The 18,629-nt window shown below is 63.4% G+C and overlaps 1 protein-coding gene across 1 annotated transcript; it reads left to right on the forward strand.

Annotated features, from left to right (window-relative positions):
* Positions 1-978: 978 nt before the first annotated feature.
* On the forward strand, positions 979-15,192 carry METRNL (meteorin like, glial cell differentiation regulator). Its single transcript, XM_053911570.1, has 4 exons — positions 979-1,363; positions 6,554-6,939; positions 13,799-13,858; positions 14,721-15,192. Exons 1-4 carry the CDS (start codon positions 1,191-1,193, stop codon positions 15,032-15,034), a joined length of 933 nt encoding a protein of 310 aa, XP_053767545.1. The 5' UTR covers positions 979-1,190; the 3' UTR covers positions 15,035-15,192.
* Positions 15,193-18,629: the final 3,437 nt, after the last annotated feature.

Below are 18,629 nucleotides of genomic sequence, written 5' to 3' on the forward strand. Positions count from 1 at the left end.
AACACAATACGGATGTTTTATCAGATCAGCAAAAATATATGTGTTTTTTGGTGTGTTGCGGAGTTTCGGTCGTTAGCCTGTGTGTTCCACGAGATGAACGGAACGGGTCGAAATCGCTGAGCTGGAGGGTGGGGGCCAGGAAGCTGCAGAATCCCGGACGCACAGGACATCCTCCCCGCCCCAAGAACCCCGTGGGAACTTGGGGCCCCCGGGTACTAGACCAATGCGTCGGGACGGTGGGGGACCAGCAGGCAGCGACACACACGAGCGGTGGCCTCGGCGCCAGCACACGCGGAGACGTCCTGTAGAGTGGGGGCTCGAGCCGGCGCTCGAGTGGATCCGCCGCATCTGCAGCCAAGCGCGGCCTCCCCTCCCCTTGGGGCGCAGAAGGGGATGGAGTCTGGACCCCCACAAAGTACACTCGCTCTGCGGAGGGTTTCGTGCCGGGAACACCCCTGATGGGCTCACACGAGTCCCATAAAACAGCCACGGCCCCGCGGCCATTCCGGCTCCTTCACGACGCGGCCGCGCAACCGCCACTGTGTGGTCCCCGCGGGCCGGGCGCTGGGTGGGCGTCTGCGCGGTCTGGGGGGGTCTCCGGTTTCTCTCCCGCCCCTGCACTACGCAGGCCGCCGACGCGCTGCGGCGGGGTCCTCCCGTCTCGCGGACCCCGCTTTCTAGCTCGGCCCTTCTCTCGCGGACGCTTCTTCCGTCCCTGGCGACCCCCCCCACCCCCCCGGGGCGTGGCGCCCCAACCGGTCCCAGTGCCCGGACCACGCGCCTCCGGTCATGGGTTCTTCCGAGGCGCATCGCGCCGCGGTGCCCGCCGCGTCACGCCCGGGCGCACGGGGCCGAGCGCGGGGCGGGGAGCTCGGGGCGGCTCGCGGGGCGGGGTTCCGGCGCCGGGCGGCTGGCGGGGCGGAGCGGCCGGGCGGGCACCGCCCCCCAGCTGAGCCGGGGCACGGGCTGCTGACTCGCCGACTTCAGAGCTCCGGCGGCGGCGGCGGGCACAGAGCTCCGAGCTGCTCCAGGGGCTCCGGCGGCTCCAGCGGCCGCTATGCGCGGGCGGCCGCTCCGGCTGCGCGGGGGGCGAGCGACGTGACTCGCCGGCACTCTGAGCCCGGCCGTGCGGGTCGCGAGTCTGCTCGGTGGGCGCGCGCGCGGAGCCGGCGCCGAGCGGGAGCCAGAGCATGCGGGGCGCGGCGCGGGCGGCCGGGGGGCGCGCGGGGAGGCTGTGGCCACGGCCCCCGTCCCCGGGCCCCGGCCCGCCGCCGCCGCTGCTGCCGCTGGCCGTGCTGCTGGCCGTGCTGCTGGGCGGCGCGGGCGCGCAGTACTCGAGCGACCTGTGCAGCTGGAAGGGGAGGTGAGTCCGCGCCGCGCGACCCTGGCCCTGGGGCCGCGCTGCTCCCCCTCCCCGCGGGCAGAGCGCGCGGGGGCGCGGGGTACCCTGTCCAGGCGGAGCGCCGCCCCCGCCGCCTCCGCCCCCGGGACTAGAACAAAAGAGCCCGAGGCGTCCCGGTTCCCCAGGCCCGGAGGACGCCTGAGGGAGGCGCGCCTGCCGCGCTGCGGGTCCGTCCCGCGTGGGCAGCTCGCTTGCCCCGCACTCGGCAGCGCCCGTCCCCACTGGGTCCCCAAGAGTGTTGGCCGCCGACCCCGGGGGCTGGGATCGGTCCTTCGGCCCCTCCCGGCCCCTGCCCGCCGCCTACCCGCCTTGAGGAGGTGCGCGCCCCCGGGCCGGGAGGAGCGGGGCCTGCGCTCCCGGCGGAGCGCGAAGGGGCGGCGGGTCTGCCGGAGGGGGCAGCAGCCGGGTGGACGGAGCCGGGCCCTGGCGCGGACTGCAGCGCCGACCACGTCTGTACGGGCGGAGACCTGTGCGAGGGGCCGAGCCCGGACCTGGCGGAGCCCCCTGCCCTCGCCCTGTGAAGGTCAGGCCGCCCTTGGTAGCGCGCGCGCCGCGCTGGGTGACCCCCCTTCACGCCCCTCCGCTGTGGCAGCCGAGGACCTTTGTAAAACCTGAAGTGTGAGCAGCGGAGAGGAGTGCAAGCCACAAGTGTGCGCGGGCGGGGTGCCGGAGGGAACAGCTACTCAGGCTGAGAAACCACCGTCCCCAAGGCGCTCTCGGCCGCCCTGGCGGCTCGGGGCTGGCGAAGCCAGTCCTGTGCCGCGGAAGTTGCCGATTCAGGAGTTTGCTCTGGGAGACACGCGCGTCCTCCGAACGCGCTGCGGGCTGGGCCGCCCTGGGTCCCGGTGTCCCCGGGGCAGGGTCCCCGGGCCAGCCCCCGACCTCGTCCGATGGGAAGACCCGGCTGCAGACGCCTCAGGATGGGGACAGGGCTGTCCGGACACCGTTTTGAGGGAAGGCGGATTTCCGAGAAGGCTGGGGCTGTGCGGGCGCTGGGCTCTTGGTCAGCAGAGCAGCCGCTGGTCGTCGTGGCGTTTTCGGGCCGGTTCTCTGTGGACACTGGCAATGACCAGGCTCCCTTCTCGCCCTGCCCACCCCTCCTTAAGCGAAGGTCCCGGGGCCCTGAGGTTGGGGCCGGTGCCCTCCCTCGTAGCGGAGCGGGGACGGAGGAGCGGGGCGGGACCAGAGCCGAGGGTTGGCCTGAAGAGAGCTGGTGGCAGCAGCGAGCTGGGCTGGCGGGAGCCCCGACACCGACACCCTCCGCTGGGGCCGCCCCTGCGGGGTGCCAGTAACTAAACCCCCTGCTTTGCAGCCTCTGCTGAATGAGTCAGTGCACCCCCAAACCGAGGCCTCGGGGTGCCCTGCTTCAGCAGATCAAAAGCAGTGACCCAGTCCCACCCCCTGAGCCTGAGTTTCCAGAGGAGGAGCTGACACCCTGCACCCAGAGGGGCGTGAGCCCCAGGCAGCGCCAGCGAGGGCTGGTGGGTGCTGGGCGGAGGAGTCCTTCCACTTCCCGCTCCTGTGCATCCTTCTGTCTGCCTGGGGAAACAGGGACACTTCCCTTCCATCATTGCCAATGTACCTGGTCCCTGACTCCCCCAGTTCCTCCCCTGAGCGCAAAGGCAGTGAGTGAGCCTGCAGAGCCACGGGTGGGGGGGCCGTGGGCGGGCCGGAGAGGAGCTGGCCAGGGCATTTCTGGAGTATGAGCCCCCCTGCAGCTGTGATTGCTGCCCCCCACGATCAGTGTGTTACTTGCCCCTGGGGCGGGGGGGCTGGTGGGCCTGCTGACTGCAGCCTGTGTGACCTTTATCAGCTGTACGGACAGCCCTGGGTGGTGCGGCCTGCTGGGCGGTGGGCTCTGATCCCCTGATAGGGAGGGAGTTGCTCTTTATGACACTGGCCACTCAGGCTGAGTGTGTCTCTGGGTGTTTCCAGGCCGCTGAGCAGAAGGCGTTGAGGTCCATTGCTCCGGGCAGGGCACTGCAGGTGCGGCACACCTGGGCTCTCTCCTCTGCCTTGGGCTCCACCTGAAGCTGTTTCAGGCTCAGTGAACCGGAGACCTAATTTCCCTCTGGTGACTCAGGGTTTGGGCTGGGCCGCAGGGGTGAGTGGCGCGGGCCCTGCTGCCCCCACACCGACCAGGTCAGAGAGTCCCTGTATCGTCCCGGGACTCGCCATCTCTTCCGTAAAGGTGCTGTGCAGGTGTGTCCGCCTGGGCAGTGAGACTTGTCCACTCTTTTTTGTTTAAGAAAAATGCATGAACTCAATTTAAATAATCCACAGCCAAACCGACCTCTCATTCCCTGAGGCCGAGTAGGTTTTCTCCACATCCTGCAGCTTCATCACCTTAGAAAACAGTCGCCTTTTTTTTTCTTGGCTCGGTTAGCAAGTCACTAGTATGTCATGTGACTGTTGTAACGTGCCACCATTGGTGACTGTTCAGACTTGGTGCGTTCTTGCACCTCCACCCTTTTTGCATAAACAGAAGGGTTTTTTCCAGGTTGGCTGTGATGCTGAAGGCTTAGAGGTGAGCCGTGTGGCTCTAGTTCCTGGTAGGAACCGGATGTGCCCGGAGTCCTTGACCTCATTTGAAGAGCCAGCGGGTCCCAGGCTGCGAGATCTGTGGGCTGAGTAGGTGTTTGTCCATAGGGCGTCTGGCTTGTCACCGCGCCTGTCGTTGGTGTGAACACCCTGTGCTGACTGCCTGGGGGATTCCTGGTGTTCTCGATGCTTTAGGAAGATGGGCAGAGCCCCGCATGCCGGGCTGTGGGTGCAGACCCCGCTCTGTGGGCCAGTGAAGACGTTAGTTCAAGGGTGAAGGAATGGGGGGGGGCTTTTGTTTTGCCCCTCGTTCTCTTTTAGTTGAGCGGCTTATTAACAGCCACAGCCGGGGCCCCCATAAGATGCACACGGTCATAGGGGTGCAGGCTGGTGGTTGGGAGCACCCAGACTCAGGTCTGCCTCCCCCGGGCAGCTGTGGGTTGGCCACCTGTCCCCACGAGGGTTTCCTTGCTCCTGCCTGAGATGTAGGTGGAGGGTGGGCTTCCCTGTTTCTCCCTCCACTGTTGGAATTAAGGTGAATTAGCGAGGGACCCAAAGCCGCTGGTGTAGGTTCTTCATTCCCTTGACCTTCAGAGCCCCCCTTTCCCCACTGAGAGGGAGGTGGAGCCTTGGACAGAATGGTTTTTGTGGGAGAGAGAGTTGAGGATTGGTGCTTGGGCATGGGGCAAGTGTCCAACTGCCCCTGGGGGCTGAAGACTGGAGCGGAGGGACACTGTGATGGAGTTTGTGTTGGCTGCATAAGAGCAGAGCTGATTATAATCATCTGTGGCAGCCACTCACCATTTAGTCTAATTTTTCACACAGCACTATAATTATGCCCATCCCCACATACGTGTCCGATGAGCATGTGTGAGTTTTATGTGACTGTAATTTGTAAGTCTGGTCCGTGTGTGCAGGCCTGGTAGGCGTCTGAGGCCGCGCTGGCTGCTCGTGACCCAGGGGCGGGGAGCAGGGTGAGGAGGGTTCACCTCCTCGATGCCGCCGTCTGATGTGGTCGGCAGGATGACTGCGCAGCCCCAGCCTGCAGCTGGCTGTCCTAGGAAAAGTGAGGTTTTTTGGGGGCCCAGCGCGTGAGTCACCAACAGTAAATGCAAACCATATGTGCTGTGCTTTCTCCTCTGTGGGACGGATTCTGGTAACACACTCAGGCCGGGGCTCTGAGTGTGGCTTTGTTTATTCCACGCAAAAATCCCAAGAATGCGGGTGAACCTGTCTGAGATCTGACCAGATGCCCGTGTCAGGTAACCACATCGGTTCGGGGCTGCTTAGTGGTTGTGACGCCACCGTTTGCCCAAGCAGACGCTGACGTGAAAATCTGGAGTGGGGGCAAGACACGTCAACATTTTCGATGGTTTCGATTTCTTGAAAACATCACGTAATGACTTCACTCCAGACCTGTCTCCCTGAGAGTCAGCACGCTTCATTGTTTCCAGTTCAGCGTTTATTAGGAGTGGAATGAACTGGGTTCTCTGGAAGTTCCCACTGCTGACACCAGGCGTCTGCTCAGCTCTGGCTTCTCCGCACTTTCCCTCTCGTGCCTGGCCCCTGGCGGGGACCTTTCCCTTACTTTCATATCCTCAGTGACATTTGAGGTCATTTAAAAAATACGTTCATCACATTGAAATGAAGAACATTGTAACAATAGCCACAGGGGAGTGGGGAGGAGATAGTGGGGAGAGGGGTCTATAGGAGCTACTATAAAGGACACAATGACAAAATCAAGGGGGAGGGTAGAGGTGGGGGAGGGAGGTGGGACTGGCTGAGGTGGGGTGGAGGGAAGGGGAGAAAATGCAGACAATTGTAACTGAATAAAAATAAGTTAATTAATTTAAAAACAACAAAACAAAACAAATAATAAAAAATAATAATGGGGGAATCAATACAATGTTACAACTGGTTCAGAGGAAAATTAAAACAAACATGTACACACGCATAGACCATCAGGAATATAGGCATATAGAAATAAATTTTAAAATAGATATAAAATTGAAAAAAAAAAAAAACGTTCATCAGAGGAGGGTCTCCAGGTTTGCAAGGGAATGAAAAAGCAGCCACGTTGTCACCGTAAGGAAAATACAGACACTGAGGCCTGACGGAGGGGCACAGAGAGAAAACTCAGCTCTAGCCTCCAGCCCCCAGCCCCCCTCACATTCCTCACTGGTTCATGAGCTACTTGGGGTCCCCAGTGCCTCCTGTCACCCGAGTCTGCTCCTGCCTTTCACGCTCAGGGGGGACCTCCACTGTTTCCCAGCCCCGCTCTGTCATCTGGAACACGGGTTGGTGCCAAAGTCCCCCTGGTGTTTCTTTGATTATGTTTGGGAAGATCCGTCCTTTCCTTGGTTCTTACCTGCACTGCACCCAACACCTCCCCGACCCAGAGAAACTCAGGTGCCTGCTGCTGCAGCCTTGCCGGCTGGCGGACACTGCGTCCAGCTGTGGGGAGGGTCTGGGTGCCCAGTGCCAGCCCTGGCTGCCTCCTGGGAGTGGCCGGTGCTGCAGGGCGGAGCTGATGCCAGGCTGCCCTCCAGAGTGGGTGGTGAGCGGGTGGTGAGCGGGTGGGGCCCTGGCTGACTCTGTCCCCCTCCGCAGCGGGCTGACCCACGAGGCCCACAGGAAGGAGGTGGAGCAGGTGTACCTGCGCTGCTCCGCGGGCGCGGTGGAATGGATGTACCCGACCGGGGCTCTCAGCGTCAACCTGCGGCCCAACACCTTCTCGCCCTCCCGGCACCTGACTCTGTGCATCAAGCCCCTCAGGGACTCCTCGGGGGCCAATATTTATTTGGAAAAAACTGGAGAGCTGGAACTGCTGTTCCGGGATGGGGACCACGGGCCCGGCCAGGTACGCTGCTTTGGCTTCGAGCAGGGCGGCCTGTTCGTGGAAGCGACGCCCCAGCAGGACATTAGCAGGAGGACCACGGGCTTCCTGTACGAGCTGAGCAGCCGGCGAGCCGGCTCGGACCTGCACTCTCTGTCGGGTGAGTGGGGCCCTGGGGGTGCAGGGGTGGGCTCCCTGGCCCCTGCTGCCATCCAGCAGCCCTGGTCCTTCTCGTTTGCCAAACCTCTCTGATGTTCTCTTGCCCCTCCCCCACCCAGCACAACCTCTGTGAAGCTCCTCAGGGTGTGTCTGCTCAGTAAGCACGTACCGAGAGTACCGTGGTGCCAGCAGACGGCCCTCCTGGGGGCGGTGAGCTGTGTGGTGTGGTGGGTGTTGGATGTGAGGCGTATTGTTAGCGTTCCGGAAAGTTCTTGTTTGGACTTTGCAAAACGTGTCTCCCAGGAGTGTGTTACTTGTGGAGGGTAATGAGCATCCCTGAGAATGACCACAGCTCGCAGCCCTGACGGGGCCTCACTCCCTGACATGCCCCCTCCTGTGACGGGCTGTGGCGGATTTGGAGTGGGTGCCGGCACCACTCGCGCTGCCCCGGCATTTCTTCTGCCACACGAACTGGCTGCAGCCTCTCAAACGCTGAGCTTTGGGTGGGACTGGGGGCTGATCTGCATCCCAGGTGCAGACTCACAGAGTCCTGAGTCCCAGGGCCAGTCCCGGGTTTTGGAGGCGTTTTGTGGGTGGGTGGGAGTGCATAGGGACCCTCGGTGTGGAGGCTCCACAGTGTGCCGGAGCGAGGCTGCGGTAGGCACCCAGGCGGAGCCCGAGCCCCCTGCTGCTGGGCCCTGGGGGGAGGGGCCGTGGTGATCTGGGAGCCTGGGGGAGGGGTCTGGAGGGGTCTCTCGGTGGCCAGGGGTGTGCGTGCACAGGTGAAGGTGGCGAGTTGGCTTTAGACTTCCATTCCTTTTTCTTTGGAGGAAAGCAGGCAGCTTTGCGGGGGCCTTGGGCGGAGGCGGGCCTGGGTTCAGAGAGTGCGGTTGGCGGACAGGGGGGAGGAGCCCTTGGTCCCCAGGACAGGTCCTGCCACTGGGCCCTGAGCAGCCCAGGGCTTCCCTCGGCCCAGCCTCACTCTCACTCTGAGGCTCAGTATCTGAGTGTGCGGGGTGGGACGGCCAGGGCTGGGGGGTGGGGGTGCCATCTGTGTCAATTCCGAAGCGGGCCTGGACCGAGATGCCCCGGGTGGGGTGGGGGTGCAGCGTGGAGGTGTGAGTTTGGGTTGCCCTGGGAGCTGGCTCTAGGAAGGCTGCTCCCTCGGGGACCAGCTGGGAGGATAGTCAGGTGGGGGTCCTGCAGGGACCCTGTTAACATCCCCCAGGGACAGGACGCCCTCACAGGGGTGGGGGGACGTGGCCCCAGCACAGTGATGACCTGGCCTCACAGGTCCACAGGGCCCAGTGGAAACAGCTGGTTTGAGGGCTGGGCCGTCCCCAAGCATCCTATAGTCCCTGCGTTTCAGCTCCGACTGGGGAAAGCCAGACCTGCTGGGGTTTGGAAGGTGGAGTTTCCTCCAGCCCTGGAGTCCACGTGTTACTGCGCTCTCCTCTTGGCTCAGATCGGTTTTCAACACTAATTCTCTCTCAAACCAAACTTCCCCCTTACAGAGCTTCTGTTGGGCTGGGGCCCCTCCCCCTCGCCGACTGCCCAGGTGGGAGGGTCGTGCTGTGAAGCCTGGGACCCCAGGCAAATTTGAACCCCCGCCACTGCCTTTGTCTCGTTCACAGGGAGGAGGTGGGAGGGGGAGTTTACCGAGCGGACCCCCGCCTCACTCCGGGGCCCTAGGGGTTGGTATCCTCGGAATGAAAGCGAAATCGGGAAAAGCCCGGTCACCAAGCCGAGGTTTCTGACCGGGATGGTGGCCTGCTGCCGGGAGCCTGGGCCCGGGCCTTGTTAGAGCCCCTTTCACCAACCACCCACTGATGGGCCTGAAAGACTCTCGCAGCTGGTCGCTGGTCTCGGGGACTTCTCCCACCTTCGCCCTGTGACTCTCTGGCGCAGGTGTCACTGGCGCAGGTGTCACTGCCGCAGGCCTGAGCGCCACCGTCGCCCCGACAGGAGCCCCTGGTCGCAACCTGAGACGACCCCAAGCCCAGGCCAGGGCTCAGGGTCTCTTCTCGTCCCTGGGGGCGGGGCTGGTGTCCCCCAGGCCGGGGCCCACATTTCCAGGTCTGCCCTGGGGTCCTGTAGGGTTGCAGGGAGGGGGTGCGTCATCCAGACCCCGCCTCTGCCCGCTGCTCCCCTGCACCTGCACCCCCACGCTGGCCGAGGCTGGATGTCCAGCCGGCTGGGGTGGCCAGGTCTTCTGTGAGGGTGTGTCTGGGTTCCCTTGTTCCCCCTGACAGAGACCTGCCTGGCCCTGGGGTGTCTGCTAAAATCTGGGCCCTCAGGGCTCCATCTGCCGGCGGCTGGGGTCTGGGGCAGTGACTGTCAGATCCTGGGCTGGGGCCTCAGAGGCACCCAGGGTGCTGAGAGCTGGGAGCTGGGACCAGAACTGGGCCCAGCACCCCCCACCCCCCACCTGGGGACGAGGGGCAGCAGGGGTCTGGGGAGGTCGGGGCCGCCCGGCTCCCTGGGGTGTGCGCCTTTCATCAGGGCCTGGGCCCCTAAGCCTTTAATGCCCAAGGAATGGGTGCGAAATGTGGAATGTCGGCGTGGGCCATCTGGCGGCAGTGGCGTCCCCGGGCCAGGTGGGCCCTCAGCAGGCGACGCAGCTCCGGGCTCCCTCCTGCTCTGGCCTGGCTGCCGCCTCGGAGGTCTCAGTGACATAGGAGCCCACAGAGGGGACTCTGAGGGGAGCGCCTGCCTTCTCCCCATCCTCGGGTCACAGCGTTCCTTTGTGCTGACCTGAGAGCAGGAGCCCTGTGGGCTGGAGTCCTGGCCGCCGGGAGTGTTTACAGCAGGCGTGTTGGCCTCGTGTCCACTTGGGTTGTGTAATCGGCCTCCCTGATAAACCGAGATGCACCAACAGCCGAGGATGGAGAGGCAGGCAGCTCCTGGAGGCGGTGGGGGGTGACCCAGCCCAGGGGCACTGGGTTTTGGCTGCTACGCAGCAGGAGGGGCAGGCCTGCTGCCCACGCCCACCGCTGCCGATGGGCCTTGCCAGTGCACCTGAGTGACACAGGAGCTCCTTCCACGGCGCTGGAACAGTCTGGCAGGACTGAGAAGGTGGGAGCGGCCAGATGCAGCTTAATGATAGATGAGGCTCCAGCCACACCTGGAACGTGGCCGGGCTGTTGGGCGACTGTCCTCCCTGGGGACCCAGGGGCACAGGCATCCCCATTACCCAGTGGGCTGGTGTGCTCGTGAGGGTAATCCACAGGGGAGTTATGCCCGGGTGTTGCTCCAGAGGGGGTGTCGCCCCATCGGGCACTGGGGTACAGAGGCAGACCCCGAGTCTGCAGTTCGCATGGGCCCTGGATTCCAGTCTGTTGTTTTGTTCCTCGGGGGCCGAGTGGCAGGGGCTCGCCTGCCCGGGCACATCCCCGCCCTGGGCTCCGTGTGATGCCCGCGTACAGCCTCCCCCCAGCCCTCTGAGCAGGCGGAGGGGAGAGACAGCCAAATGTCAGATCTGTGGCTGGAGCTGGGGGTGCAAGGGGCAGGAGGACGTGGCCCTGGGCTGACGAAGGCTCCAGGGGCACCAGAGGAGGCGGGTGGCCTGGGTCCCACGCAACTGGTGGGTTTCACCTCCCATCGCGCTCAAAACCCACTGTTTGGTGCTGGAGGGCAGGCGACCCCTGGGGGGGCCCTGGTGGGTGTGGAAGCCCCCGAGGACGGCCAAGGGGGTGCGTAGCAGAGTTCAAAGGCGGGAGAGAACTTATTTTCTTTTTGCTTTTTTCTGTTTCCTGCACCGGTGGCTCCTCTGGCCTCTGTAATTACCGTATGATTATTTTTTGCTTTACCCATTTTGGGGTGGAAGGGTGTGGCTCTCCTGGCGAGGAAGAGGTTGGGAGGGCAGCAGGACAGGAGGAGACGCTGGTGGCCAGCAAGGACAGGGCCCCGTGGGGTCATCTGAGGACGGGAGGTCTGGGTGAGTGTGTCGGGCGTCGTGACCGTTGGCGGCAGCTCCAGCTCGGCCTCAGCTGACACGGCCATGGCCGCATTCTGCCACATTCACGGCTTTCAGGTTTCTCTTTTCTCTTCACTCCCCACTGCAATGCTGCATCTGCCATCGTCACCAGCTGACCCCGCTGGGTGTCCTCCTGCGTGGTGTTCTCTTTGGGAATTGTGTGTGTTCCCCCGGCCTTCCTTATGTTGGCAGTCGGAACTAGCATCCGTCTTTCTGTCCTCTGAAAACCCCTCAGGCAGTGAGACCCTGACAGAAGGCACCCCTCCACCACGGCCTCCCTCCTGCACCTGCCAGCCTCATCTGGGTCCCTGTGTGGCCCCTGGCCTGCCTCCCTGAGCCTGTTGTTTTCTCCTCCGCTTGGTTCATTTTATGCACATTCCAGAGTAATCTTCCCGGGACGTCCACACCCAGGCCCTCCCCTCTCCACGAGACAGGGGCTAGAATTCCTGCCAGCCCCTTGGCCGCCCCCTCCACGTCTCCCCCGTAAGGAAACGAGATTGGATGCGTCAGAAACCAGCGCATTCCACAGCCTTTACGAGCCTGACTCGATTCATAATTGTTTCCAGACTGTTTCTCTTGGCGTCCACAGACTGCATTTTGCACAAAGGTGACCTGCGCTTCGTGAAGCTCAGAGTCGTAAGAGGGAAGTCTCCGGGTGGCGCCGTATGATCTCAGCGGTCAGGGGTACCGGCTTGTTGAGGCTTCTGGTGGGGGGCTCTGCAGGCCCCTGACCGCCGTCCCCCGGGCTGCCAGGGTCCCTGTGCCCAGTACAGTGGGGCTGGGAGTGAGCCAGGGCGGGGAGCTGAGGACGGCTGATCTGTACCTCTGTCCTCGGCTGTGAGCTAAGGTCCTGGGGCCCATGACCCCCGGAGAGGGCACGGTTCTTGGTTGGGTCACACACGTCCAGGCCCGGGATCTGACCACAGTGTGTGGCCTGGGCCTGTGGGCCCCCCATGGCTGCTTTTGGGTGTAGCGCTTCCTGGTCTGTCTCACCTGGCTCGGAACCCGAGACACTTCTGGAGAGCGTGTGCGAACCCTCACCTGCCCCCCACCTGCGCTTGGCATCCACACATCTGGCCCTAGGGGAGCGCTAAGGCAGGCTGTGGTCACCGTGGGTTTGGCTCGCCAGCCTGCCTTCTTGTGGGGACAGCCACCAAGGCCACCCCCCACCCACAGAAGGAGCCCAGGCTGGAGCCCCTAAGCCCATGGGCAAGGGGGGTGCTAGCCAGGATGGGGAGTCCCCTCTGCTCTGTACTCCGCGCTTACGGCCAGAGTAAAGTAGGTAGAACGTGAGGCCCTCGAAGCCGGCAGTGCAGAGTGCCCGTTGGCCGTCATGCCCACCGTGCGGTGTCTCCACGGGCCCAGCAGGACAGAGGGGCGGGGAACCCCCAGTTGGCAACCCTCTTTTTTAAGAGCGGCCTTGAGCCTGGGTGTCCACCTGTGTGAACAGAGGCCACAGGTGGGCAGAGGGCTTGGGATTTGGAGCTGGGCGGGGAGGCACCTGCTCTGCAGATGGGTTGGACCGGCTTCCAACGCGCCCAGCAGGCTGGGCTTGTTCTGTGGCTGCTGCTTCTCCTGATAACTTAATAGGAGCCTGGCGGTGGGCGGGCCAGTGAGACACTCCTTGCACAGCTGGACGGTGACGCATATCCACCCTGCCCAGGGGCAGGACGACACACCAGCAGTCTGGACATGCACATCCACCCCCAGGCTTCCCGGGGACGCTGTGGGCTGGGCCCCACAGGTCCAAGCACATTTGGGCCCAGAGGCTTGTCTGTGTCCTGCCTGGTCCCCTGAGTCACTGCGGCTCCTGGGGTCTGGCAGCCCCGGGGCAGGCAACCTCACGCTCAGCCCATTTCCAGGGCAGCGAGGGCAGCTGGCCAGGCATGCTGACGGGGTCAGCTTTGTCCAGACCCAGTGAGTGCCAAGGCCAGGGGCGTCCCGGGGCCGTTAGAATGTGAAAGGGTCTCGGGGAAGCTTGTCCCAGGGAGATTTCATGGGTGAAGTTTCTGCGGCATTAGGAGGATTCGAGCCAAAACATGCAGCTTAAAATAGGTGAGGGGGAGGCCTTGAAATGTACAAAAGAAGAGTCAACGAATAAATTGTATTTTTCCAAATCCACTGTCAAGTGAAGGAGTGTGTGGTCCGTGGGGGAGTCGTCAGCCCCAGGTTTCTGCCCCCCACTCCCTTGCCCCCAATACCCTTCTGAGGCCTCCTGCCCACCTGGGGCCGGGAGGTGAAGGGCTGGGGCAGGCAGGGCTTTGTGTGAGGCCTGTTTGGCTGGAGGAAGCCAGGCCCACCGAGGTGGGGGTCTCACAGGGGACTCTGACCGGGCAGCTCTGGGAGGAGTTTGGAGGCCGGGCAGGGTGTGCACTCAGGAGCGCACCAGGGCCGCGGCAGGTGAACGCCCCTTGCTGTTCGTTGTGCCTCGCGTTGCGGCCTCGTGGGTCCCTCCAGGAAGGGCCTGGACCCCCTGCGGAATCAAGGGGCTGGTGGGACCCTGGGGAGCAGGCGGTGTGTGAATGGGCAGCCCTGGCAATTTGGGGTGTGGATGCGGAGGCCGGGGTGAGGGATAGGGCTTTGCTGAGCTCCGCTGGTTTGCACTGGTGACGGGCAAGGAAGAGCGATTTCATGTGAGTCCAGTGGCTGCTCGTGGGGGACAGGCCCATCCTGTGCTATGCGGGGGGCCTGGGGTTCCCTGCCTTCAGCCCCCAGCCTGCACGCCGAGGCCACGGAGACACGGAGAAGACACTGCTGCTGGTGTCTGGACTCCTGCAGGATGAGGGCCGGTGTGCGGGGCCACGCTGAGGGCGGGTCTGTGAGCACGCGTGTGCACAGCCCTGCCTGACGCTGCTCCTGCGCTCTCTCCTCTCTCTCCTCGCAGCCCCATGCCGGCCCTGCAGTGACACGGAGGTACTCTTGGCGGTCTGCACCAGCGACTTCGGTGAGTGTGTGTGGGTCTGCCGTGGGGAGGGTGCCCCATGCCCCACATGGGCCTGGAGAACTTTTTGCTGCTGGCACTGACCTCTGCAAGGAGGGGGCTAAGGAGATGCTGGGCGTGGTGTCCCCTCCGTGGACCATGGGGCTGCACCCGCTCAACTGCAGCCCCGGGGAGGACCTGAGCTCTCAGCCAGGAGAGGGCTGGGCACTCCTGCTTATTTAGGTGATCCCAGAGCATTTCCCCACATGGCACGTGAGGCCATCACTCCAGAGGCCTCACCTCAGAACCTTGCCCTCCGCTGGGTCCCCTGTAGGTGCTGCAGTGGGCATTCCAGGACCTGGTGGGGCCCAGGACTGAGGGCAGGGACCCAGCTCGGGCACAGGATGGCAGCTGTCACAGCTGGACCTGCTGAGCCCGGAGCCCTGGGGGCAGCTCCTTTCCAGGCCCCTGGGGGTGGGACCCTGTTGAAGCACCTCCACTCTGCCCTGTCCTCCCCGTCACCTTCCCCCCCGTGAGCCTCATTGAGTCTGCAATCCTGATACAAATCTCGTGTTTTGACTGTGGCTGCTTTTCTCAGCCCGACTTGAGAAGCAGATGCAGAGTGTGTTTCGTTTCTTGTGTTCCCCACTCGTGTGGCCAGCCCCGCCCAGAAAAACACTCCTGCCCCAGAGGAGCCTGAGCGCGGTGGGGACCACCCCAAGGCACCCTCATGCGCGAGAGAATTGTACTTTCAACGGGAATTTCTAGAATGCAGGGATCAGGGTCTGCTCCCGCTCCACCGCCCACTCGCTGCCAGTGCAGAGATGTGCTGTTGGTCCAGCGGGCATCCCTGTGGCCTCGCTGACCCCGATCCCTCCCTCTGCAGTGGTCCGCGGCACCATCTGGGACGTCACCCACGCACCCGAGCGGCAGGAGTCGGCCATCCACCTGCATGTGAGCCGGATCTACCGGCAGAAGAGCAGGGTCCTCCGGCCGGCTCCCGGGGGCGGCTGGCGGGGGCGCATCACCACGCTGCTGGAGTGTGGGGTGAGGCCGGGGCGCGGCGAGTTCCTCTTCACTGGACACATGCACTTTGGGGAGGCTCGGCTCGGCTGCGCCCCGCGCCTGGAGGACTTCCAGAGGATGTACAGGGACGCCGAGGAGAGGGGGCTGAACCCCTGCGAGATGGGCGTGGAGTGACCTCGGGGTGACCGGATCGGGGTGGATGCCTGGTGCGCGCACACAGTCTGATGCTCGAGGCCTCGGTGAGGAGCGCCGGCCGACTGATTGGAAATGCTGTAAAATACAAACTAAGTTATTATATTTTTTTTAAAAAAGAAATGTCCATGGCAAACGAACTCCTGTGCCTGTGTGCCGTTTCATGCTGCTTCTCTGAAAGCACCTGAAGTCCTTGCCTTTGGCCGGTGTTTGAGGGGAGTGCTGGCGTGGCCCCCGGTGAACCCCCAGCCCCGGACTTTGCGCAGAGCTGGGACGCCACTCCAGGTCGTTTCTCACCTGGCTGGCGGGGGCGCATCACCGCACTGCTGGAGCGGTGCCAGGATGGAGATTTATGGAGCCAAACACTTGTCTTTTTCACTGTTTTCACTTTTTAAAGAATGTGCCTTGCCAGCCGGGCCCATTGGGGCTGCAGGCTGTCTCCTTCCAGGGAGCACAGGCCTGCACCTGGTGGGGCCCAGGTGTGTGGCTGTGGCACTGAGCTGGGTGCCACACAGGGCTTTTCCAGGGAGCCCCACGGCCCTGCCCTGTCACCCCGCACTCAGCCAGATGCCCCCTCCACCTTCCTTTTAATACAGATCCTGCCCTTTGACCCCAGCTTCCCCCAGAGGCCACAGCAAGTCTCTGGACACCCAGGGGCTGGTCTGCACAGGGTCAGTGACCTCATATCCTCAAGGATGAGTCAGTGTCCTGTAGCTACGGGAACAGATGACCGCAGCCCGGGGGCTTCACAAGACACTGTCTGCGGCCCTGGAGGCTCCAGGGTGGAGCCTGCCTGTCTTCCTCTGTGTCCTGCGTGGAAATTTCCCTCCTCTGGTAAGGGCACTAGCCCCTGGGTAAAGGCCCACCCCAGTGACCCCAATGTGATCACAGCTGCAAAACCCCACTTCCTGGTACGTTCACACTCACTGTGTCTGGGTGGACAGGAATTTGGGGGACACTACTGACCCCAGTACAGGGTCACTGGGGTATCAAGTAATAAGGGCTGAGCTGACATCCTCCACTGTGAATTGGGTGATTGCTCGGCAGCTGCTGAGACCGAAGGGCAACCTGAGAGAGGCCCACAGTGGCCGGTGAGCATCATGGTGCCCGCACTGAAGACCCAGGCACACACTGCGTGGCCACAGGCAGGCGGTGTGTGCCACTCAGGTGTGAGCCGACACAGCTGTGCACCGGGTCACAGCATACCAACAGGTGTGCCCTGGCTCAGGGGTGTGCCGGCTCAGGTGTGTGCTGGCACGAGACTGTGAGCTGCAGGTCCCAACCTGAAGCAGGTGCTCGACACCTGCGCCATAAGGAGCAGGGTGATGACCTGAAGCAGCTCGTTGGTGACAGGAACAGGTCCTCCTGTGGCTAACAGCTGACAGCTGTGTTGGCGGGAGGACACGTGTGGCAGCAGCAGGTGTGCCCGACCCAGACCCACCGCAGCAGGGAGGCTGACCGGCTCCTGGGCCTTTTCTGCACGGCCCCGCCCCACTCTGCCACTGGAGGCCTGCAGGGCAGCACAGGCTGCAGAACCAGAATGTCGGGTTTGGGTTTCGGCCAGTGTTCCTGCTTACTTCGGGGCAGGGATCCCGGGCTCTGCCCTGAGGAGTGGGGGGCCTCTTTCCGGTGAATTCCGAGGGAGACAGTCTGCAGGGCCGCAGGGGAGGAATTGGGGAGGCTGGGGCCTGGCACCGGGGGTCCAGCCCTGCAGGTGGGTGCCGGGCACACAGGAGCCTCACTCCCCACGGGCCTTCGAGCTTCGTGCTGACACATCTGCCACAGTGCAGGGCTGCTCAGCACGGGGCGGGCGTGGCAGGGCCCCCGCTTCTGAGGGAACACAGAGCCCCCACACCCATGGCCTCCTGGGCACCTGAGGCCGCTGCACACCCCAAGCCCCCACACTCAGCTGTGAGGAAGCCCCTACACCGTGGAGCCCTGAGGGACCTGGCGAGGCTCCTGGAGAGCCTCCAGAGAGTCGATTTGCTGACCAGTGGCTCTGCCCCACGGACCTGGTTCTGGTCAACCCAGTCACTGTTTGGGACGGGCCCTTCAGTGGCTCCAACGAGAGGTGGAAGGGGAGGCATGTAGGAGCCCCAAGGCCTAGCCGGTGAGTTCCACATCCCACCTGCCCAGGTGAATCCTGCTCCCCGCACTGCCCCCCGCCCCCTCCTGCTGTGAGCAATCAGCTCAGGCCTCCCATCTTCCTTCCCTGCTACACTGATGGGGAGAGCTCTCTCTGCCTTCATCCCTGCATTTCCTGGCTCATTGCAGCTCCCACACAGGGCACCAGTGGGCCATGGCTCCTGCATGAGCCTTGAAACCCCTCTGCCTGGCAAGTTTGAAGGGATGTCGTTATTCTCCTGGCCTCAGTAACACTGGAGACCCCACACAGTGGTGGAAAGAGCCCCGGTTTGGGCCTGCCCAATGCTGTCAAAATCAGGAAAAGCATGCTTTCTGAGTCCCCGAAGTCTGTGGCGCCCCTGGGCAGTCCCTCCTCTGTTTAACGACCCCTCCTGTGCTGGAGGAGGGACAGCCTGGGCGCTCTCTCTTCCTCTCCACTCTTCTGCGCCACCCCCAGAGAAACGGGAAGGGACCCTGGCCCTGGCCTCTCCTGCTGGTCTGGACACCACATGGGCTCAGGCCTCTGCACCCTGATGCTCAGAGGCACCCGCCTCTCCCCCCAACACCCCTCACCCCAGCCTGACCGCTTGAGGGGTCAGGCTGACCCTGTGGCCTCCAGCCAGGGGACATCTCCCACCTGGGCCTTGTTTCCGGCATCGGCACCTGCCCGGAGGAGCTGGGGTGGGATGCGCCCCAGGTGTGGGTGCATGTGCTCAAAGCAGGGGGTCTGGGAGGGCCTGCACCCACTGTGTGGCCAACAGGGACCCAGGGGAACCTTAAGTCTGCATGTGGGTGCCCTGCTCTGGCCTCTGGCAGCGATCTGGCCCCCAGGTGAGAGTCTTCATCCGACACCCAGGCCAGGCTGGCCCACCCAACAGGTGCTCTTTCAGCCAGGGTGGGGGGCGGGCCTGGCTGCCTTTGCTGTGGAAGAACTTGGACTTGAGTTAGACTTATGGGCTGCCCTCCAGCTCCAGCACTGGGATCCCAGGGCCCACAGAGGTGACTCACGGGGTGCGGGGTGGGTCTGGGGTGGAGAGTTCGGGTGGGTGAGGTGAAATTTGAGCCTTGAGGACCCAGCTCTGGACTGGTTTCTGGGAGGAGCAGACTTGCCTTGGAGGCCTAGGGAGAGGGGATGGGACCCCCCTCTGGCCTTCTGCCTCTGTCAGCACCGAGAAAACAACCGGCCCACGTGTCCACGTGTCTCCGGCCAACAGCCCGCGTGTGGTGACTCCTGTCCCGTGGGCTGCGTTTCTGTGCACGTGGTCCACCTCTGCCATCTGACACCGTCCTGCGTCTGAGGAGAAGGACTGGGTAACGGCCCCCGAGACGTCCTCGTCCTGACCCTAGAACCTGGCAAAGGGAAACGGAAGTTGCTCATGGGCGGGGAGATTACTCTGGATCGTCTGGGGGGCCTAATGTCACCACAGGGACCCTCAGAAACAGAAGCGGAAGG

This window comes from Desmodus rotundus, chromosome 9 (assembly GCF_022682495.2).
Source record: "Desmodus rotundus isolate HL8 chromosome 9, HLdesRot8A.1, whole genome shotgun sequence".
NCBI classification, from domain to species: domain Eukaryota; kingdom Metazoa; phylum Chordata; class Mammalia; order Chiroptera; family Phyllostomidae; genus Desmodus; species Desmodus rotundus.

What these genes read in the sequence shown, in the direction of transcription:
- METRNL (XM_053911570.1), top strand. Translation starts at nt 1,191, where the DNA reads ATGCGGGGCGCGGCGCGGGCGGCCGGGGGGCGCGCGGGGAGGCTGTGG. An exon ending in CTGTGCAGCTGGAAGGGGAG is followed by an intron (nt 1,364 to 6,553) that starts GTGAGTCCGCGC and finishes CCCCCTCCGCAG; the next exon opens with CGGGCTGACCCACGAGGCCC. An exon ending in GGTCTGCACCAGCGACTTCG is followed by an intron (nt 13,859 to 14,720) that starts GTGAGTGTGTGT and finishes CTCCCTCTGCAG; the next exon opens with TGGTCCGCGGCACCATCTGG.